We start from the raw sequence: 24,061 nt of genomic DNA on the forward strand, positions 1-24,061 counted from the left end.
ATCACCCTATCAGAATACAAAGCAATCTTTAAAATCAAAACTCTTTACCCTGTTTGTCCCCTCCTATAATAGCTTCATTCTCTGATACCCTTTTCAATAAGCAAAATTTCTGGAATTACCTATACTCCGGCTCCAATCTCTCTCCCCCAAGTTCTCTCTTTATTCTGGTATTCCCATTATGCACGTTACACACCTTTTGCAATTCTCACAGTTCTTAGATATTCTGTACCTATTTTTCTTTCATTCTTTTTTCTCTTTAAATTTCAGTTTGGGACATTTCAAGATACTGACATATCTTCAAGTGCAAGATTCTTTTCTCAGCTGTGTTCAGTCTACTGATGAGCCCATCAAAAGCATTCATTTGTTACAATGTTTTTATTTCTAGCATTTCTTTCTATTCTTAGAGTTTCTTTAGCTTACTCATCTGTTCTTGCATGTTGTCCACTTTTTCTGAGACCTTAGCATATTAATCTGGGTTATTTTAAATTCCCATTATTATAACTCGAAAATCTCTGCCATGTCTGAGTTTGGTTCTGATGCTTGCTTTATCTCCTCAGATTATTTTTTTCCGCCTCTTAGCATCCTTGTAATTTTTTATTGAAAGTTGGACACGAGGTACTGGGTAATAGGAACTGACATAAATAGGCCATTAATGTGAGGTTTTATGTTTATCTGGCTAGCAGTTAGGCTGTGTTTTAATGTCTCCTGTAGGTGTCAGATGCTTCAATTTTCTTCAGTGTCTTTTGTTTTTGTCTCCCCTGTTGTCTTTGGGTTTCCCTAGAAACTCCTTCTTAAAATAGAGGCTGTGTCTTGCAACTCTTCCAAGAGCTGTAATACACTGTTATAAAACTGGAGCCCTATAGATGGTATAGCATTAGGGAGAAGCATTCTATAATCTTATGGTTAAATCTGCTTTATTTTACTGGGCTAGAATCTCTGGGCTGAGACCTGTAACAGAAGTTCCTTAGCCTTTTTTTCTCCCCACTTACGTGAGCAAGGAAGGCTAGAGAGGGCTCAAACCATCCAAATGCCCTTCCCCTAGATCACAGAAGATTCCAGCAAAGTAATTTTCCTTGAGGGCAGGCTTCTGCTGTGGAAGCAAAGCTCTGGGTATATGTCCAAATGGTTACTCCTCCCACCCCACCCCCACCCCCCCGGCCACCCGTTCCCCCAACAAGAAGGGATTCCTCTGCCATCTTCAGAGTGGGAACATGATCCAGCTCCTGGAGGTAAAACCCACAGAAGCGTGGGGGCCGCCTAAGGAAAGCTCCCAGGAGTTGTTGTTCTTGTTTTAAGTTGTAACAATTTATTTGATACTTGTTACAAATTGCTCCCGAGTTTTAAACTCTCAAATGAATCCACACTCAGCCCCCTAGCAATTCATTTAAATCCTAATTATTGCCTCAAGCAACTTCGACTTTGGGTGAGCTGATCTATATTTTCTGCATTTTCCTGTCTTTCTAGTTTTTGTGGAAGTTTGCCCTGTGACCTCAGTTCTCTGATGGATCGAAGAAAATTTGATGTTCAGTTTGTTCAGCTTTTTTTTATTGTGAAGATACCCCATTCTTTCTCAAACACACTCCAGATTTTCACCGCCCCTCCAGTGAAACAGCACTTGTCAAGGCCACCAATGACCTCTACATTGATTGCCAAGTCAGTGCTTAGAGCTCATATTACTTGATCCATTTGCAGTACCTGACAAAGCCGACCCCTCCTTCCTTCAAATTTGACATGGCTTCCAGGACATCACACTGTGCTGGTTTTCTTAACCTTACTGGCTACTCTCAGTCTCCTTTGCTGCTTCCTCCTCATCACCCTGAACTCTTAGCATTTGCAGTGTCCCAAGACTCAGTCTTTGGGCCTCTTCTCTTTTAAAACTCACTCTCTTGGTAATTTCATCCAGTCTCATGGCTTTAAATACAATCTATACATTGACTCCCATGTTTATATCTCCAGCCCGAATCTCTCCCTTGAACCCTGGACTAGAATATCCAACTGCCTACCAAACATCTCCACTGAAATAACTATCAGACATCTCAAACTCATCTGTCCATGACTCAACTCCTGATCTTCACTGGCAAACCTCTGCTACCTATAGGTTTCTCCAACTCAACTATTCAAAAAGACCTAGAAATCGACTCTGATGCCTCACCTTCTCACATTGTATATCCAATCTATCAGCAAATCCTATTAGTTTTACCTTCAAGGAAGTACAGAATCTGAACATTTGTCGACTCCAAGTGCTGGTACACTTGTTCAAGCCATCTGTACTTCTCACCTGAGTCACTGCAGTAGTCTCCTAATTGGTCTGTTTCTGTCTCTGCTCACCCTGCTCCCCTAAAACGTAAGTCAGACCCTATCACACTTTGTTCAAAGTCCTCCAAAGGCTCCCATCACAGAGTAGAAGCCAAAGTTCACCCAAGGCCCTGTGTGGTCTGTAGCACCACCCACTCCCATCCCACCTCTTAAAATTCTCCCTTCCTCAGTCTGCTTAAGTCCTTACTGGCTACCACACTATTCCTGGAGCCCTCTAACATGCTCCTATCCCAAGGGCCTTTGCCCCTGCTGTTCCCTCTGCCTCGACTCTCTTCTCACAGGTGTCCACAAGGCTCACTGCCACACTGCCAAGCCTTGGTTCAAGTGCTATGTTGGTGAACTCCTCTCCACTCTTTAAGATTCCAACATCACTCTGCTTCCCCTAACACCCTAGTCCTTCTCCCGACTTCTCTCTGTGGTGCTTATTTTCTGATAAACCATATGATTTGCTTAGCGTCTGTCTCCTTCCACCAGAATTTAAGTTCCACAAGGGCAGGGAGATTTATACCTGCTTTAATCACTGTTACATTCTCAGCACCTAGAAAAGTAGTAAGGCCCATTGTGAGGTGTTCAATAAATATTCGTTAAATGAGTGAATGAATACTAGGAAACACAATAGGTTACAAGAAGTGGAACAGGATCGAAAATAAGATACACAATCACTTTTTAAATTTATATGCATTTAGGTTATATTAATATTAGTTTAGTTTGTTGATTCAATGAAAAAAATAAAAAAGAGCCAAGGAAAAGAAATAACTGTGCTGACTTTATACTTACCAACTGTGGCATCAGAATCTCACTAAATTTTCAATGTGCACAATATTCTCCAAAGCAACCCCTGGCTCTGAGAAATATGGGACTCCTTGGAGTGGTAAATCTTTGGGCTACCTGAATAATTGTGCAAAGACTAGACTACGGGTGCTGAAAGTTGATATTACCATAAACAGCTTTCTGACCACAAACTCTCAACCTGGTCTGCAGGCCGATGTTTTTTTTAATGAGCCAAAGTTCAGGGAACAGACTATTTGGCTACTCTTACCAGTATGAGAGGGCATCACAGTGTTACAATCCCTTGTCTTACTTAGCAGCTTCAGCTATAACTTAATTTCTTTACTTCAGTGGTTGCAGGCAAGTGTTACTATCAGGAGTGACACTTTAATGTCACATCACAATTGGATGTCAACTATGGTTCAAATAGTTTTAAGTGGCCTTACAGTTTTTGGTAATACTGCTATTCCTGCCTTGCTTGTCTCATTAGATGCTATTCTAGCTACCAAGGTGTGTAGCAGACTATAATGAAACACAATGAGGAAAATTAAAATCCCAGAAATAAACCTGCTTCTATAACAAAGTACTACTCCTGTCATAACCAGTTATTGCATTTATAACATGGGAACTGTTGCCACCTGCTGGTGATGCTTATGATAAAATTAATACTTGGTGGGCTCTCCAAAATTCCAGTCAAAATTTTAAAATTCCCGTCTAAAGCAGGCAACCACATGAATGGCTTTGTGATTATATTTGATTAACTCTAATTTTTTGTCTCTGAACAAAAAAGTAGTAAGTATATTAATGAAATTCTAATGTAAACGAGAACCCTCTACTACTAAAAAATGACTTTGCTGACAATGCTATAGGTCTGGGAGTACGGCTGCCAAGTGTTTTCTCCCTTACCCATCTCCTCAACAGGAAGGGATGTAGCCACTAGATGCTCACTCGCTGGATTCAGTATTTAGCTGAGGTGGCAGGCTAATCCTCTCACACTAGTGCAGAGCCTCCGTGAGTCCAGATGACCCACAAGTCTGATCAACTTGTCCAGTGTTTAATGATTTCCTCATGAAGCTGAGCAGAAAAATGACCGTAACAGGCACACAGCCTAAAACTCCAGAGACAGCCAGTGTTCTCAAAAAAACCTCAAAGCTACAAAAAGACCTCAATCAAAAAAGAATTTCAGGGCCTTCCCTGGTGGCACAGTGGTTAAGAATCCAACTGCCAATGCAGGGGACACGGGTTCAAGCCCTGGTGCAGGAAGATCCCACATGCCGCATAGCAGCTAAGCCTGTGTGCCACAACTACTGAGCCTGCACTCTAGAGCCCGCAAGTCACAACTACTGAGCCTATGTGCCACAACTACTGAAGCCCGCGTGCCTAGAGCCTGTGCTCCGCAACAAGAGAAGCCACCGCAATGAGAAGCCCACACAATGCAAGGAAGAGTAGCCCCCGCTCGCCACAACTAGAGAAAGCCCACGCGCAGCAATGAAGACCCAACACAGCCATAAATAAATAAATAAATAAATAAATAACTTTAAAAAAAATCAAATTAACAGCAATTCATAGAATGAAATTTCAAATTTCCAAAAATTATACTCATTAGTAATTAATGTGTGCAAAAAATTTTTTAATTGTGTGCCATTTTGCCCTATCAGATTGGCAAAAATAAGTTAATTTTAAAATAAAACAATAATTTTAAATGCTGGGGAAAAAAAGGCCTTTATGAAATGAAGCTAGATACACAAAACTCTGTTCTCTCATATAGTTTCTTTTTTTTTTTTTGGTGGTATGCGGGCCTCTCACTGTTGTGGCCTCTCCCGTTGTGGAGCACAGGCTCCGGACGCGCAGGCCCACTGGCCATGGCTCACGGGCCCAGCTGCTCCGCTGCATGTGGGATCTTCCCAGACCGGGGCACGAACCCACGTCCCCTGCATCGGCAGGCGGACTCTCAACCACTGCGCCACCAGGGAAGCCCCATATAGTTTCTTGATATACCAACATTCCACAAACCTATTTATTTCACAGGTCATATGAGGGGTTACCTCAATCTTCCATTTTACTCAGAGACAGAAGTACTCTGTCTATAACTATACCATCTGTCCAAAACTATACCATCTTAAAATTAGCTTGTAACTCATGCCTCAAAAATAAGCCCTATTGTCTTTGTGAAAATTAAGGGGTGAAGATTTTGTACCTAAGGAAGAAACACTCAGTTGAACAAACAAATCTTTGAGACTAACGACCTGTTGTGTTATTTATTTATTTATTTATTTTTGGCTGCGTTGGGTCTTCGTTGCCGTGCGCAGTCTTTCTCTAGTTGCGGCGAGTGGGGGCTACTCTTTGTTGCGGTGCGCGGGCTTCTCATTGTGGTGGCTTCTCTTGTTGCAGAGCATGGGCTCTAGGTGCACAGGCTCCAGTAGTTGTGATGCGCGGGCTCAGTAGTTGTGGTTCGCGGGCTCTAGGCCGCAGGCTCAGTAGTTGTGGCTCATGGGCTTAGTTGCTCCGTGGCATGTGGGATCTTCCCAGACCAAGGCTCAAACCCATGTCCCCTGCACTGGCAGGCGGATTCTTAACCACTGCGCCACCAGGGAAGCCCACGTGTTTTTTAAAATCATGGAGAAAAACCATGCCATTTGTTTCACGAAACTAAGGCTTCTTTCCTACTTCTAATACATCATCAACATAATGTACAACAGCCTAAAATAAAATAATCTCTAGCAACATCAAGTAGCCCATGAACTAAAGAGCTTCTGAGTGGCTAGTAAAGATGAACTGAACTCCTATCCAGTCACTGAGAAGAAGCACTCTTCTCAAGTATGTACTGTATAATTAGTTGTTTTAATTTCCATTTCTTATCTTCAACTTATTCTTTAAGTTAACTTTCGTTCTTATATTAAATGTGCTGAATCGAAGTCCATGTAGTTCAAACAAAATATGGGTCCTAAAATCTAAGTTCAGTCACAAGTGGAGGCGCTGTACTATGACTTTCTTTTGCTCATTTTAAGAATATGTGTTATATACCATATAGTTTTTAAATGTGATCAGTTGCCTTGGTGACAGAACACAGAGCAGCAACTCTGCTTTAATTATAAGACAATTTTTAAATAATTTTTATTTTTAAGATTAAGCATCCTCATTGACAATCCAGAAACAGTCCGTGCTCTTTGGATACACACACTTAAAATGGTTAAAAGTGATTCCCCAATTTTCAATGACAAGATATGAAAAAAGAACATGTTCACAAATGCAGATGAATTCCTCTGTCCTTTTTTTCCAAAAGTCTTATTTTGCTACCAAGCCACTCACCAAACCACAAGGAAAGACAATTTTTCAAAAAGCCAGCAAAACCCAGAAACAACGATCTAGATATCAAGCCAAAATTATCCCCTGAAACAGCGCTGTTGCAAAAAAAAAAAAAAAAGGATAGGAAGACAAATTTCCATAGCTCATTAGAGAAGCCCTTTAAAAAGAATTCAGAAAGTTAGGACTGGAACTATGGTGGTACAGTGTTCAAAACGCAGATAATTAAAGGTCAGCTTGCGGGCTTCCCTGGTGGTGCAATGGTTGAGAGTCCACCTGCCGATGCAGGGGACACGGGTTCGTGCCCCAGTCTGGGAAGATCCCACATGCCGGGGAGCGGCTGGGCCCATGAGCCATGGCCGCTGAGCCTGCACGTCCGGAGCCTGTGCTCCGCAATGGGAGAGGCCACAACAGTGAGAGGCCCGCATACCGCAAAAAAAAAAAAAAAGTTCAGCTTGTTCGGCTTGGGAACATATTAGGCTTTCTCCTATCCCAGCAGAGGAAATAGAAATATGAGCTGCTGGAGCTAATATTAAAATTGTCCTTACCAATGAAAAGCAGGGCAAGAGTCAACAGAAAGAATGCAGAACAGAAGACAAGTCGTTCTGAATCTAGGCTCTACTGCCTAGAAGAAACTGGAAAGTTGAATAGGGCTGAAATTCTTCTGAGCCAGTATCAATAAATTCTAGACTTGGCTCAAAACCAGTGGACTATAGACCACTAATAATGTATCAGGTGACCCACAGTGTTTGTGGTATCAAAAAATATTTTAAAAATTATCTATAAATTTCTATTCTGAAAATCAGATCAAAATGACACTGGGCCATCCAATCAGTTATAGAGTAAAGGGCTTCCTCCAAAGAAGATTAATTTAGCAGAAATTCAGGTTGGAAAGAATGTAACATTGAGTAAATAACATCAGGCTCTCGGTACAATTTTAATAAGGCTTCTACCCACCCCAGTTGTAAGCAGTACTACTGAGGGAGCTCCCACAGAATGTCTTAGAGGGATGTTTCTCAGAGATAAAAAGGACTATAAGTTTAACTCTTGACCCCTCTCTCCTTACCTAAAGCTTGGAGAAGAAAATAAATATTTAATTTTTAACTACTCAAAGCTTTGCGCACATTGTAATACTAATATTTTCTAGTTTTCATTTTCGGAACCTTTGGCTTAATATTTCCTCAATCATGTTGCAATGAAAAATGTCTGAATATGCCTTAATCAGTAGTACCACATGAAAATATCAAACTTGTTCTTCCATATCTTCTACATAGGAAGAGGGAATCAATGGTACCCTAAATATCCTGCAAAGTTACTCTGTATACTTGACAAAAGATTAGGGCAAACCATTCCACTTCCATATCTTGAGCAGCAGCAGTTAACTAGTCTTCAACCTCATCTTCCCAAATATCTCCATTAACATCCACAGCATGGAACAACCTGGAAGCATAAAATAAGGTACATTTTAATACAACTGATAGAAACTGAATATAATTTCTTTCCTTTTCTCAAATATACTTTCTGTACTCTTCTGATAACATCTTTGTATATCTTTTCCTCTCCTTTAATCATTCCACTGGGGAGGGCTGAAATATGGGTCCCTTAAAGTTTATAGGAACAGCCCTTTTAAGGATCCAGACAACTCTCTAGGACCAAGAATAAACAATAATGGGAGATGGGTATCACAAAACTGATACTAAATGTGTACAATATGTGGAATAAGCCAAGACTGGAAAATTCAGGTAGTCTAGAAGCTAACTCCTTCAAAACACTATAACTTTATTACACGCTAATCACTCCATCCTCTCCATCTTCACTGTCCTTGCACTCTCCATCTATAGAATATTTTTCAGTTGCCCATTTGTTTTCCTCCCGTTATGTTACTTAAAATTTATGCAATTTTCAACACTATATTTCCAATGGTTCATGGGAAGAGCCTGTTTCTTCAACTTATCTTTCAGTTTCATAACACCAATGATTGATTGTAGGTACTCCACAGATGTCTATTAACAAAGATTATCAGCTGATGCTGAAATTGGAGCTGGTGGAGAACTAGATATTCACATTGTGCCAAGGAATCACCCCACAGATCACTTACTAATAACAAAAAGAGAAACCTTACCTTTACAATGGAACAAATGGTAGAACTGAGCATCATACTAACAGTGAGACAGCCCATTATTGATCTGATGTGGTACAACATGAAGTACGTCACCCCTTATTAAGTATTCTTATCAAAAATGTTACTCTAAATCTAGTCAAACTCCAGTCTAGAGCTAACTTCCACTTTACAGGAAATAGAGAGGATAGAGAAACAAACTCAAAGGTACCATGGAGAAACAAAACTCGAGAAGGTAAGAAGTTATATAGGACAACAGCCTGGACTCTTCAAAAAGTCAATGTTCCCCTCAACACAAACAAACAAACAAAAGAAAGGTGGGCAAAACTTTTCTCCATTAAGAAACTAAAGAGACAGAACCAAATAAAGTGATTGAACTTGATTAGATCCTGGTATAATAAAACAGCTTCAAGAGATATTTTTAGGGATAGTTGATAAGACTTAAATATTTTATTAGATGATAGTATGCCATTGTTGTTAAATTTTTTGCAGTACTGTTGTTATATAGAAGACTTTTCTTATCTTAGGAAAGACGTGTGAAAGCATATAGAGGGACTTCCCTGGTGGCACAGTGGTTAAGAATCCACCTGCCGATGCAGGGGACACGGGTTTGAGCCTTGGTCCAGGAAGATCCCACATGCCGCGGAGCAACTAAACCTGTGTGCCACATCTACTGGGCCTGAGCTCTAGAGCCCGTGACCCACAACTACTGAGCCCACGTGCCACAACTACTGAAACATATGCGCCTAGAGCCTGTACTCCGCAACAAGAGAAGCCACCGCAATGAGAAGCCCACGCACCGCAACCAAGAGTAGTCCCCGCTCACTGCAACTACAGTAAGCCTGTGCGCAGAAACGAAGACCCAAAGCAGCCAAAAATAAATAAATAAATTAATTAAAGAAAAAAAGCATATAGACATGAAGCATCATATTTCCAACTTAGGGTCAAGTAGTTCAGCAATAAATTTAGAAAACAAATATGGCAAAATATGACCAATCGTTCATTTTGGTGGAAGGTATCCTATTAATCATAGTCCTATCCTTTCTGTATGTTTGAAAATTTTCACTAAAAAAATTGAGGAGGATAATAAATAAAAGAAAATCCCCAGATAGTATATTTTCATCATAAAACTCATTTTCAAGAAAATTCATACATGGGGGAAAATATATGAGAATTCTCTAAATAAGCAAAGTACTGAAGTAAAACTTTCTGGGCTTATGGTCCGCAAACCAAGTACCCAAAACTGCTGAGACTAGGAGCTCTGTGTGTACGTACCGGTTAAAACATGGGGAAGCAGTATCAGTGAAATGCCTATAAGGGTTTGCTCTGGAGAGAGAACCCATGCAAATCCAGCAGAAATATTGCATACAGCCAGTACATGTCATCTTGTTACATCCATCTAATTTCTGGTGGGAAAGACAGAGAAAAATATCAAGGCTACAAAAGCAAAAGAGAAATGCACAATGCCAAAATGATTTGGTACAACATTCTCCTTGTCTTCTCCCTTTTCTAATGCAGGGTGGAGATATACAGGTAACACACAACGATAACTATGAATGCTTAACTCTTTTGCATTACAGGTAAAATACAGAAAATACTTAGCAGGTGTTCCTACAGTTAGATACTTAGCAAAACCTCTTCTGATAAACAGTAAATACAAACCAAACATGTATAAGTGAAACGTATAGTTAGATTAATATTAAAATGTTTGGATTTAATATGTGGTATTTAAACTTTTTACATAAATCTAAGTAAACATTTGGTACCAAGTCCCCTATTCTATAAGAGCTGAGGCATGTCAGAAGTGGTTAAATAGAACGCCAGTTTCCTTAATGGAGTAACTGGGGCATCACCACAAGGGTCAGCTCAGATATGATGGACTGGAACAACAGAATCAAATGCAAAGACATATTTCAATTTTGAAACATATTAAGATTTTGTCAAGAAGCAGTAGATGTATCTATCTATCTTGACTCAGATGTCTCCATTTCATAAGCAGGCACTTGTAAAACAGCTATTAAATTCCAGGGTATATAGTTCGGAGGAGAAGTCAGGCTTGATTCTTTTTTAGTCACGTAGATGAGTTAAGAGTTGACTGTAGCTCGAGTATGGCCTCTTTATAACCCACTCAATTTTGAGGTGGATATAATGGGAGAACAACTGTCACTGTATGAAAGCACTTTGAAATGGGAAGTCTACATACATTTTAGGTCAGTAACAATATTTAGTAGTAAATTTACATCTTCCAAGTTAAGAAAGTTTAATGAATACCAAAATGTGTTTTCTTAGTCACAAAATTAAAAGGCTTCTTGAGGAAATCGTAACATGCTTGCAATTAGGTTTGCCTCCATGTCTGTCCCCAGACCTTTACCTCGATGGGAGTCCCACAACATGGGCAGCTCTTTGAGTTCTTTTCTAGCCACTCCTTACTTTCCATCTCTTCCAGTGCCTTCTGAATCACCCTCTTACCATACCTCTGTTCCAAAAATCTTTTATTGGCCTCATCTGCTTGCAGGTACTCATTTCGTAAGTCCATTAATTTCTCTAGAAAGTGAAATGGAAAATTAACTTTTATACAACTTGTAATGCTGATTAAAAACCACTAAAATTGGCCATAACCTTTGACTACTCAATAATGCTATTCCTGGGATTTTATCATAAGGAATTAATCCAAAGTAAAGTTACATATAAAAATGGCAAACAAATTAAATGTCCAAGGGAATAATTATGTGTGGAGCCACTTAAGATATAATATTTAGCTATTAAAACTTATAATTAGGATGGCTACAACTCAGTTAAAATACTCATTATGGAATTCAGAAAAAAGCATATTTAGGTTGTAACTAGGTAAAAATTACACATGCATGAAAGACAAAGAATAGACAGCAATCCTCCAAGTAGAAAAGCTGGACTTGTTAAAGGTGACAGAATAACAGCTTATCTTTTTCCTTTGATTTTAACTTATTAATGTTGATATTTTTGTGCAACTAGTACAACTAGTAGTACAGTTTAAGACTGACTTATCTAAATGACACAAAGGTTGAAACAGACGCTGATTTTCTACTAAATCAGCATCATTCACCATTTGATTAACAACAGGTCTACGAAATTAAACAAAAGCACCTAAGGGCAAAGACCAGCTGTTCAATTTTGTATATAAAAAGAAGCCAGGGCTTCCCTGGTGGCGCAGTGGTTGAGAGTCCGCCTGCCGATGCAGGGGACACGGGTTCGTGCCCTGGTCCGGGAAGATCCCACATGCCGCGGAGCGGCTGGGCCCGTGAGCCATGGCCGCTGAGCCTGCGCGTCCGGAGCCTGTGCTCCGCAACGGGAGAGGCCACAGCAGTGAGAGGCCCGCGTACCGCAAAAAAAAAAAAAAAAAGAAGCCAGTGAATAAAGTTTACCACCCACAGGAAATGAAAAGTCCCTCCTGTCAACTTTTCCCCTTAATACTCTTCAGTCTGGTTTCTACTGCTTTATCACTTAACTCAAATGGAATGGGCAGCCATTCCCAAAGGCTTTAGTTGTAGACAAGGCTTTTGCTCACAATTCTATTACCTTAATCTTTCAACACAATTAATTAAAGACCTCTCTCAACAATGTTCTAGCTATTTTATTAATTTACTTTCCTCACATTATTTAGAGGTGGACATCTTCCCTCTAAATGCAGTGGACATCTTCAGGGGCGGAATTCTATCTGCACTTTTGCTTCACCTGTGAATCCTTTCTCTGTGTTGTTCATTCCCATGACTCCATCACTTCTACTTAGATGTAGCAGACATGTATTTTTTTATCCTGTCACTTTTATCTCCTCTACTAATTCAAAGCGTTTTTGTGTTCCTAGACATCTTAAGGACAAAGGTTACTGCTCTAATGTTCTCAAAATAATAAAATTATTAGTATATCATATATTTTGTACGGTAATATCGAATATATAGATACAGAGACTGAGAAAGAGATTCCTAATTTTGCTGAAGCCCCCAAGCCTATCTTTGATTTCTTCCCCAAACACTGTGAAACACCTGAAATGTACTTCAGCCTCTCAATGATAAGGATACAGAAGTCTAAAGTAAAGGCTATCATTATATTCTGGTAAGTTCTCCATCCCATCTGCCTATAACCACTACAAAACTCTGCAATAGGCAACTGGAAGTACTGTATTTACTCATTCTCCTCTCAGGGTCCTTTCTTAGAGATAATGACACTCTGCTAACAATTAATAACTATAGTAATACTGGCATTACTAGTTACTATTTTGTGGTTTAAGACTTAAATATAAGACATAACACCATAAAACCTCTAGAAGAGAACATAGGCAATAGAAATAAAAGCAAAAATAAACAAATGTGACCTAATCTAACTTACAAGCTTCTGTACAGCAAAGGAAACCGTAAACAAAATGAAAAGACAACCTATAGGCTGGGAGAAAACATTTGCAAATATGTAACCGACAAGGTCTAAATTTCCAAAATATACAAACAGTTCATACAACTCAACAAAAAACAAGCAAACAACTCAATAGAAAAATGGGCAAAACAACTAAATAGACATTTCTCCAAAGAAGACATCCAGATAACCAAAAGACATATAAAAAGAGGCTCATCACTGCTAACTATTAGAGAAATGCAAATCAAAACTATGATGAGGTTCCACCTCACACCAGTCAGAATGGCCATCACTAAAAAGTCTACAGGGGAGGACTTCCCTGGTGGCACAGTGGTTAAGAATCTGCCTGCCAATGCAGGGGACACAGGTTCGAGCCCTGGTCTGGGAAGATCCCACATGACGCAGAGCAACTAAGCTCATGTGCCACAACTACTGAGCCTTCGCTCTAGAGTCCGCGAGCCACAACTACTGAAGCCCGCGCGCCCTAGAGCCCCTGCTCTGCAACAAGAGAAGCCACCGCAATGAGAAGCCCGTGTACTGCGACGAAGAGTAGCCCCCGCTCGCCACAACTAGAGAAGCCCACGTGCAGCAACAAAGACCCAACACAGCCAAAAATAAATAATAAATAAATTTATAAAAATAAGTAAATAAATAAATAAAAATAAAAACTAAACTTTAAAAGAAAAAAAAGAGTCTACAGGGGACTTCCCTGGCAGTCCAGTGGTTAAGGCTCCACACTCCCAATGCAGGGGGCACGGGATCAATCCCTGGCCAGGGAACCAAGATCCCACATGCCACACATCAAGGCCAAAAAAACCCACAAAATAACAAACAAGTCTACAAATAACAAATGCTGGAGGGGGTATGGAGAAAAGGGAACCTTCCTACATTGTTGGTGGGAATGTAAATTGGTGTAGCCACTATGGAAAACTGTATGGAGATTCCTCAAAAAACTAAAAATAAGAGTAGCCATATGATCTAGCAATCCCACTCCTGGGCATGTATCCAGACAAAACTATAATTCAAAAAGATACCTATGTTCATAGCAGCACTATTTACAACAGCCAAGACATGGAAACAACCGAAAGTCCATCGCCAGAGGAATGGATAAAGAAGATGTGGTACGCATATAGATACAACAGAATATTACTCAGCCATAAAAAAGAATGAAATAAGGCCATTTGCAGCAACATGGATGGACTTAGAGATTATCATACTAAGTGAACTAAGTCATAAAGACAAATACCATATAATATCACTTATACGTGGAATCTAAAATATGACACAAATGAACCTATCTACAAAACAAGAACAGACTCACAGACATACAAAACAGACTTGTGGTTGCCAAGCGGGAGGGGGCCTGGGGGAGGGATGGATTGGGAGGCTGGGGTTAGCAGATGCAAACTATTATATTTATACAGAATGGATAAACGACAAGGTCCTACTGTATAGCACAGGGAACTATATTCAATATCCTGTGATAAACCATACTGGAAAAGAATATAAAAAAGAATGTATACATATGTATAACTTAATCACTTTGCTGTACAGCAGAAATTAACACATTTTAAATCAACTATATTTCAATAATTTAAATAAATAAATAAATACACAAACTAAAAAAAAATAGTTACCATTTTGCATTTTACATACATTAGCCCATTCTCAAACTATGGTTAAGTACCAGTTTTTTTCCCTCACTCTGTCAAGGACCAGTACTTTTGCAAAATATAATCAAATGAATTATTAGAAAAATGAGGGTAAAAAGACAAAAAATATAAGCCTAAATTTTTATTAGATTTGACTGCCATAAAATTTAGTCAGTGAATAGTGATAGCAAAATCGTTATTAAAGTTTCAAACACTGACTCTCAATTTCTGTATTTACCTTGTCACAGACCAGTATAACAACTATAACAACTTTAAGTAGCACCACAATAGGTCATTTCAAACTTACAATAACCTTATGAAGTAGCTATTATCATCAGCCCTTTTAGTTTGAGAAAGACTAAGTCACCAAAGTCTAGTCAAATTGATGTCCAGGGCCTGATTCCTCAAACCTTAATCTAGATCAGAAATGGCTAACAGGTTTTACCTCCTGTGACTACCTCAATAGAGGGTGGCCTTCTGAAGCACTGTGTTGAGGAAGATTCTGAGGCCTCCCTGGGCTCATTGAGAAAGCACTTGATGACTGATCAAACGTGTACCGTGGAAACAAGAGTGATAGCTTAGATGCTCTGCATTTGCCGACCAGGATCTACATTATTCCATATTCATAGACAGAAATTACTCTGTCATTCCTTCCCTGGAATGCTCCCCCCGATATCTGCGTGGCTTGTTTCCTTACTTCCTTTAAGTCTTTACTCAAACCACTTTGCCAGCGAGGCCGCCCCTGGTTTTTCTAAATAAAATCCGAAGCCCCTTCCCCTTCAGAACACTTCATAGCCTGTCCCTGCTTTATTTTTTTTTCCCTCTTCAGCATTTACCACCATCGAATATTCTTATTTATTTTGTTTGCCTATCTCCCCCATTAGAATGTAAGTTCCATGAGGGAATTTGGTCACTGCTATATCCCCAGAACCTAAGACAGTAACTGACTCAAAAGTATGTGTTGAACAAACACAGAAGAACACAATTCTTCCAAACTGGAGAATTTAAGTCATGTCCCTTTTTATTTGGGGGGGGTGGGGCAGGGCGGGTGGAGCGCTGGGAGACTGAGTTCACACAGTTACAACCTACCTGCAGTCACCTTACATGGAGAAACCCCATGGTAGGTCAATCTGCATAAAGTACAGAAGGCAAAATTGCAGCTGGAACAGATGCCCATTGTGCACCCAGGCTCCTGCATCACAGGCAGCTGGCAGGATGGGCGGGGGCAGTACACCACATCTGCCATCAGGTCCAAGGTAGACTGGAGGAGAAGCCGGTCATAACGGGCAAATAACTCTGCTTCCACTAGCTCTTTGACCTGGAGGGAAATATAAAACATCATAGGTTTGATGATTTCCCAACCAGTTGTGATCCTGAGGAGATCCTTAGGAAGCTAGTGTAAACCAGAGGCACATAAACTAAAACTCTATCTCCCTTCAAAATCAAACCAAGTATGGGAGGTCTACATCTTGACTGAGATGGTGGTTACATGGGTCTACACATGTGTCAAACTAAGCAGACGGTACACTTTAAATGAGTACATTTATGCCTTAATGGAGTTGACTGAAAAAAAAGAAGACCAAGCAGGCTGTCTTTAAAGTCTGTAAAACATTTGGTTAACTATTCTAAGAGATAACCCCTCAAGATCCCAACGTCACATAAAGACAGGGTAGTAGTTCCCCCACCTAGCAGATATACAGAGTAAATCACCAGAATTACTTTACTTTTTAAACTGCTCATCCCTGCGGAGGCCCACCCATTCCAAAGCCAGCAAAGGAAGCATTTACATTTGTTTAAACTAAGATCATGGCATTCTTGATGGATACAATGAAACAACTTGTGGGCTGGCTCCCAGGCCTCAGACTGCCCTGATGAGCCCTATCAAGAAGTTCCTGAGAAAATGTCTCCCTTTGTGAGAGAGAATTAGGGGGCAGCTGTCAGCAGAGTAAAAGAGTTACCTGACCAGGAGTGGCCACTGAAGGGCACTTGGGTTCTGGGCAGTTGAGGCACTGAACTTGGCCATCTCTGATCTGGATTTCAAAGTAGTCCTTGAGACAGGCTTTGCAGTACACATGCCTGCACTCCAAGAAGTACATGCACTCACTACCCAGCTTCTCACAGAAGCAGATATTGCACAGGAACAATTTACTATTAAAGCATTTTATCTGTTGAGCCTGATCGAAGTCCAAGATTTCCTGGATCAGACTGGACAACGATTCCACATCCTGCACGGCTCTCTTGTCCACAACTTCCACTTGGTCTACATCAGATCCAGCAGCTCCTCCAAAATCTAGCTCTGTGTTGGAAGAAGCTTGAGCCATCCTCCTCTGAACTTTTTTCTGAGAACCCATCTTGAGTTCAAAAGGAGAGACAATATTCAGGTACGCTAAGGTCTCTTCTTTAAGAAACTGCATCCAGGCAAATAGGACCACGCTGCCGCGGTGTTCTTCCCACAGGTTGTCTAAGTGCTTGCAGAGAGCAGACAGCTAGGGGAAAACACATGAGGATGCTGGTAAGTTTGGAAAGATGACGATGCTGTCAACTCCTGATTTCCCTTGAAATCTTTTTAAGTCAGGCTTTTCCACTTCCTAACATGATTTTTCACTTCTGTGATAAACTGTGCTGCACAACAGCATCAGTGTTCTTATCGAAGCACTTCTTAAACTATTCAGCAACACGAGCCACAGCAGAACACAAGGTCAGAAGCTAAAAGAAGTATCATTAAGACAAGAGAAACAGCAAGGCTCTACCAGATGCAGAACTAGGTTTACATACGAGCCACTGCAATGGGGGACTTTTTCTGTTCTTTATTTTTCTTCACGTTAGTATTGCTACCTCATGTAGGAGAAGAGATCTAGTTCTAAAATGAACTATTTCTATTACTTGGAGTCCTAGCCCTGTAGGTACCCTACAATAATGATTAGGAAAAGAACAGTTTAAAAATACTATCCAGGGCTTCCCTGGTGGCGCAGTGGTTGAGAGTCCGCCTGCCGATGCAGGGGATACGGGTTCGTGCCCCGGTCTGGGAGGATCCCACATGCCACGGAGCGGCTGGGCCCGTGAGCCATGGCCGCTGGGCCTGCATGTCTGGAGCCTGTGCTCCGCAACGGGAGAGGCCACAACAGTGAGAGGCCCGCGTACCGCAAAAACAAACAAACAAACAAAAAAAACCATCCAAACCTTAAAATTAATTCTTTCAGTTGTATCAAGAAGCCACCTCGTGCAAAAGAATCACTAACAGAATCTAACCTCAGAGTCCTTGGTATTCAGATTTACAAGCTGATTTTAACTAAGCAACCTGGGCTTACACCAGATCCTGGCTAATAGAGGGAGGCAGGCTGATATTGAACCCAGACATGATTATAAGCCCTTAACATGGTTTGGCTGCCATAGGCAAAGCTCACATTTCCTAACCTAAGCAACCAAAGTTTAAACTATTTTGACTTTTCCTCCTTAAAACTGGTCTGTTCAATTTGAAAGGCAAATATAAGAAGATTTTCCATTAGAAATGTAAAATATTTTTAAGTAGAGCTCAGGAATCATAAGCAGCTTTTCTTTTTAAGGTAAACATCAAAAAATAAGCCTTCCAGATGTAAACAAATTTTGTAAATTTGAATACCAAGTGAAAAAGGACCACATTCTCTCTTCCTTACACTGCGTAGTGCTATTCACTAAACCCTATACAGGCACAAACTTAAACACTTACTGACTACTTCAAGATTGGACAACTAATGCTTTTATACATTTGCATGAATATGCTTATATGATCAACCAGAAACCTGATGAAATCTTTAAAATGTAATAAATACTAAAAGGGAAGCCCTGTTCGTGAGTATTGTTTGAGCTACCAAGTCCAGTGAAGAAGCCATTCTCCTCCATCCTCTTTTCTTCTCTAGTCCCTTCTCAAAAGAGGCATCTGGGATGTACATAAATGTGAGGAAAAAGGGAGTAAGAAAGAGAAGAGCATGAGAGAGACTGTGTATATATATTGGAAGAGGAATAATGGAAAATACTAGAAAACTAAACCCACTTCTATCTACCAACCAAATTCAGTGAGGGACAGGTCCATGAATCAACTTCACTATCAACAGGTGAAATTCATAATGCCAAGGAATCAGGGGCCAGTAACAAACAAGAATTGAAGAAAGAAGGAACATAGAACAATTAAAATGCCAATTATATGGACAAAAATTTATTTGATAGAGAATCCTACTGTAATTTTAGCTGTGTAACATAAAATAATGAATAACCCTCTTCTCCCCACACCCTAAAAGCCAGCATTAAGTAGATGTTATTTGGCTAGAATCTGAAACTGTATATGTGCAAACATGAATGGACATAAAGTATCAAGAGCTCTCTGGAGAAATGGGACTATAAATATCTAGATAATTCAGTCAACTCTCAGTGATCTAAATGTCAAACACCTTTGATATTCTTGGGCAAATCATCCACTGTCTTGCATGTGCTGCCTCTGACACAGATATTAAAATGTAAGGTAGGGCTTCCCTGGTGGCGCAGTGGTTGAGAGTCCGCCTGCCGATGCAGGGGACACGGGTTCGTGCCCTGGTCCGGGATTGTGCCCCGGTCCGGGAGGATCCCACATGCCGCGGAGCCGCTGGGCCCATGAGCCATGGCCGCTGAGCCTGCGCGTCCGGAGCCTGTGCTCCGCAACGGGAGAGGCCACAACAGTGAGAGGCCCGCATACCGAAAAAAAAAAAAAAAAAAGGTAAAATTCCTTTTTATTCTACATGTATTATTCTTTTTTAAAGTTTAATTTTATTTTTAAACTGTAAGTTCAATTTTACAAAAGCACTCTCATCTAAAGATTAGACTGGTGATGAGCAGGGGTGGGAATGAAAATTACATGATCAAAAAGGAAAAACTGACAGCTGTTCTTTGAGGTCAAGTAACTCTGACAGCTTTTGTCTTAATACATCAGCCTATCAATCTTCATCATGACTTCTAGAAAAATAACTGCTACTGATCCATTATCTATCCCAGAATACATTATATTAGCTTCAAGTCATATTTATGTCTCAATCAAGAGCTGAGGTTGTTACTAGAAAAAGATATACAACCCAGAGGAAATGAAAATCATAATATAAGATCTCAAGCCTTAATGAGATATCTACAGGAATCATACACATTTCTAATTGTGTGCATTCACACCTATGTGAGAGTAGTCAACAACTCTGTTATTAATATACAGACTTTTAAAAATAAAAGCACTCTTATGTTTTCTTAGGAAATATTTATTATAACTCCATTAGCTCAATTTTAGTCCTCCTAACTACAATTAAATCTTTCATTTAAGGAATGGATAAGAAACTAAAAAAAATAAAAAGCAATACCAACATCTAAGGAAAATGAGGAGGACCTTATAGTATCCGTTACAATACAGATTAAATAGGAAAATAGCAAGACAAAGAGAGAAACAATATACTTGATTAAAAATTACTCCTACTGCAATTCAACATGATTAATCGTTCTAATTACGCCATTCTTTTCTAAAACACCAAACATTTTCAATTTATTAACATTACAATTCATGAAGGCAAGGGAAAAAAAATTACAAAATCAAACCCATTTGTTCTTCATGCACTGAATTCAAGATCATCAAGGTAGTGTTTAATTAAAGATGATTTTTAAGTTTCTAAAAATGGATAGGAGAAATTAAGTTTCGGGTCTAACCTGAGTTGGTGACAGCCATTTGCCACTAAGTGTGAATGAAGGTGGGGCGGAGGATGGATAATCTGGTGGCAGTTCAAAGTTCAGCACAAGTGGAGGCAGAAAGCAAATGGTGTATTCAAAGCCACTATTCTGGAGACACTCATTTGAATTGCCTGAACCAAAAACAAAGATTAGAAAGGATCAGTTGGTCAACACTTGAGTGTCCGTTACTGCTGAGCAGTGCTCAAGAAAAACGTAATGCTTTAGTTGAGGGGATAAAAACCCTCCCCCAAAGCACCTTCTATTCCCTAACGTTACTTCGTAGCCGCCACCTTAAAAAAAAAAATCTTGTAAGCCCTTAAAAAAATCTACTAAGCATCATGAAATTTAAAATGAAGATACACAACTTATTCTTGTATACACTTTTGAGTATAATTCCTAACACTAATGACAAGTAATACACAATGTTTTCTTTTGTTGTTGTTTTCCAGTAGATGATTAAAGACACAATCTAGAGAACAGGACGTTTATTTCTATCAAAGAGCCCTGACCTACTTAGACCAGCATGTGCCAACTACCCATGAATCATAGTTGGGTGAATTTGTGCCAACACAAGGATCTCTTGAGGGCAAGATGCAACACACAACACTCTCACAATTAAAGTTTCATTTTCAGTTATCACGCTTACTTTGTTTACTCAAAGCCTTTAGAGTAGAAACATTTTGAGAAAGTGTTCACAGATGACATCTGGTACATTGGTATCAAAAGTACCAGTTTTCAACTTTTTTCTGAAGCAGAAGGTCACAGAGTAGCAGCAAGTGCCATGTGCTTATGGTGGTTGAAAAGATTCTGGAAACCAAATAGTATTAACAACCGCCATGGTACTTTAAATCTTTCCAAGTGTTTTCACATATATTATTTCATTTTCTCTTTTATTATCCCTACTTAACAGCCAATGATCATGGCTAATGAACTGCTAGTTAAGACAATTAGGATGCATGAAATATGCAGGATAATATCCTAATTCAGTGATCAAAAAGGCAGAATCAAATTGAAAATTGTTCACCCCCAGCTCAATTTTCAATTAAAAGAGAAACAGGCATTAAATCTGTAATACTACCATATGTCACTAATGCCTATAAACACAAGATGATAAATAATTTAGGGTACACTAAGAAACTGAGAATAACCTTTATTTAGAAAAATCTGTTTAAGAGAATATTAACTAACCGCTCACAAATATCTTGAAATTTTGTGGTAAGTCCAAATAGATCCTGGTTTCTCCACCCTGGACAGACTCTGCTTTTCTAAATTCATCTCCATCATAAATACTCGCCAGGGCCAGCAATTCATCCTCCTGAGCTTCTCGGTCTTCTGACGACATTTAATTTTCTGAGGAGCTGAAGACAATCATTCAAGTCAGTTAAGAACAGAAAAGGCACAGAGTTTGGAAAAGTCTAGCGGCACTGTCCACGGCCCCCCCGCACACCCCCCAAAAAGAAAGTTCCTCAAAAACGACTGCAAAGAATTAATCAATATTCTCACTTTTCTGTCAAACTAAAAATGACAGGCATATCTAATATCCCAGTAGCTCTGCAACAGTAACAGCCTTTTCCAAAAAGGACAGTTGTGGTTCTTTTAATTGCTGACTTTATCAGTTAGGTATGATTTAAGAAAAAAAGCACAATCAAAAAAATCACAAATTAGTTTGACTTGCCCACTGAACTTCGGAAAATGCCTTGCTCATAATAAAAGTAGTCAAAGTATACTTCATATGCTTCTTAAAAATAAATGAATTTTTTGGGGACTTCCCTGGTGGCGCAGTGGTTGGGAGTCCGCCTGCCAATGCAGGGGACACAGGTTCGATCCCTGGTCTGGGAGGATCCCACATGCCGCGGAGCAACTAAGCCCGTGCGCCACAACTACTGAGCGTGCGTACCACGACTACTGAAGCCTGTGCTCCGAGAGCCTGTGCTCTGCAACAAGAGAAGCCACCACAATGAGAAGCCAGAGCACCACAATGAAGAGTAACCCCCGCTCGCTGCAACTAGAGAAAGCCCGCGTGCAGCAACAAAGACCCAATGCAGCCAAAAATAAATAAATAAATAAATAAATTTATAAAAAATAAATGAATTTTTTAAATCCACAGCAACCTCTAGGACAGGTTTTCTCAATCTCAGCGCTACTGACATTTTGGAACAAACAACTGTTGTGGGAGGTTATCCTGTGCATTAGAGGATGTGTATCAGCATCCCTGGCTTCAACCTACTAGATACCAATAGCATCCCTTTTCCTCAAGAGTTGTGACAGTCACAAACATCTCCAGACACAGCCAAATATCCCCCCTTGCACAGAGGAGGCAGAAGAAAATTGCTCCCAGTTGAGATCACCCTACTCTAGAGAATGTTACAGGGACAGATACTATGTAAGAGAGATAACTGAGGAAGTAGCAAAATAACATTAAATTTTTGAAACAAAATGAATTTTGTCAAATCAATTGTAAAGTTTATCATTTTTTAAGGTAACACCAACAGTGAAAATATGCTACAATTAAACTGTACAATGCTTTTTAATCGCAGCAGCTGAAAGATGCACCACACTATCAAATAATTTAAATGTGCAAAAAATATGTAGTGAGAATCTATGAAAATTACTTTAATAAAACAACCACCCAAAATTACCATTCTATCAATTAAAATATTGTACTATAATTGCATTTGCAAATATGCTCCCTCTTGGCTGAAATATTTTTCTAAACTGAAATGCACAGAATTGAAAAGTTAGGACATGGTTTTTCACATTATAAAAGGTGATACTACAAAACTTAGAAAAATTCATTTAAAATGATTCCATTTTCAAAAAGTACGTTTTTCCAGCAGATGATAACAGTTCTGCTTAAGCTGTGTCCCTAAGACACAGTGACATATTCTATTCGAGGTCAGTTAGTACCTGTTAGTAACAACCAGAAGAAAAGGATATTAGCACTGCAGTCCGTATTTCAGCTCAGTTTGGAACGCATGCAAATCTCATTTATTCTCCAGATGATGGAGATGAGACTGCTGAAGCTGGATTAAGAGGCCAAGATGTGGAACTCATACTAGGTATACTACAGAAATCCTGCCAACTGCAGAAAAAAAATACAAAAGATGGTGTTAGGACCCTCTCCAAATTTAAGTTCTGAATTTCCGTTACCATCACTTAAATCAAACATCCTAACACACAGTCAATCCTAATCTACAGCTGCACATTACTCTCCTAGGTCAGCCTAACTGAGGCACGTGGTTGAACGGACATGTGCATGTCCCCAGTAATAAGAGCGCCCTTCTTATCTGACTGCCTTCAGCCCCAGAAGGAGCTGAGGAGAAACACCGAGGTCATATGAGAGGACAGTACAGCATGCTCCCGTAACAAACGACTTCCTGCGGTTTTCTTGATTTTGTTTTTCCTTTCCTCTTCTGCTTCCTCTATTCCTTCACTTCCTATCCCCCTCCAGTTTGTCCTCTTGCCTGCTAATGAATTAATCCTGCCAGGGACACTCAACATTAGGTTAATTTAAGCAAGACAGCAGGATATTTAAAAACAAAACAATAAAAGCGCACACGCACGCACGCACGCACACACACACACTTTTAAGTCCTATTCTAAATGCTTTACCAGGCTTCTTAACTGGGAATGAAGGAGAAGGGGAGAGTGGTCCATAGACGGGTTTTAGAGAATCCTATGAACATCTTAATATTATATGCAAAAAATATGATATAAAAACATAATTTTAAAACCAAATTCTCAGATGTGTGACTCCCAAATAAGCTAAGAATGAAATTCAGGATTAATTTACATTTACTGAGTAGTA

The 24,061-nt window shown here is 39.7% G+C and overlaps 1 protein-coding gene across 1 annotated transcript; it reads right to left on the reverse strand.

Annotated features, from left to right (window-relative positions):
• Positions 1-7,317: 7,317 nt before the first annotated feature.
• RNF14 (ring finger protein 14) lies at positions 7,318-23,204 on the reverse strand. The gene is made up of 8 exons (XM_079702973.1): positions 23,161-23,204; positions 21,442-21,611; positions 20,233-20,384; positions 16,500-17,027; positions 15,631-15,859; positions 10,878-11,050; positions 9,782-9,912; positions 7,318-7,827 (listed from the first exon to the last, which is right to left on the reverse strand). The coding sequence occupies exons 2-8, from the start codon at positions 21,593-21,595 to the stop codon at positions 7,770-7,772; spliced, it is 1,425 nt and encodes a 474-aa protein (XP_079559099.1). The 5' UTR covers positions 21,596-21,611; positions 23,161-23,204; the 3' UTR covers positions 7,318-7,769.
• Positions 23,205-24,061: the final 857 nt, after the last annotated feature.

The sequence above is a fragment of the Hyperoodon ampullatus genome, assembly GCF_949752795.1.
Source record: "Hyperoodon ampullatus genome assembly, chromosome: 4".
NCBI classification, from domain to species: Eukaryota; Metazoa; Chordata; class Mammalia; order Artiodactyla; family Ziphiidae; genus Hyperoodon; species Hyperoodon ampullatus.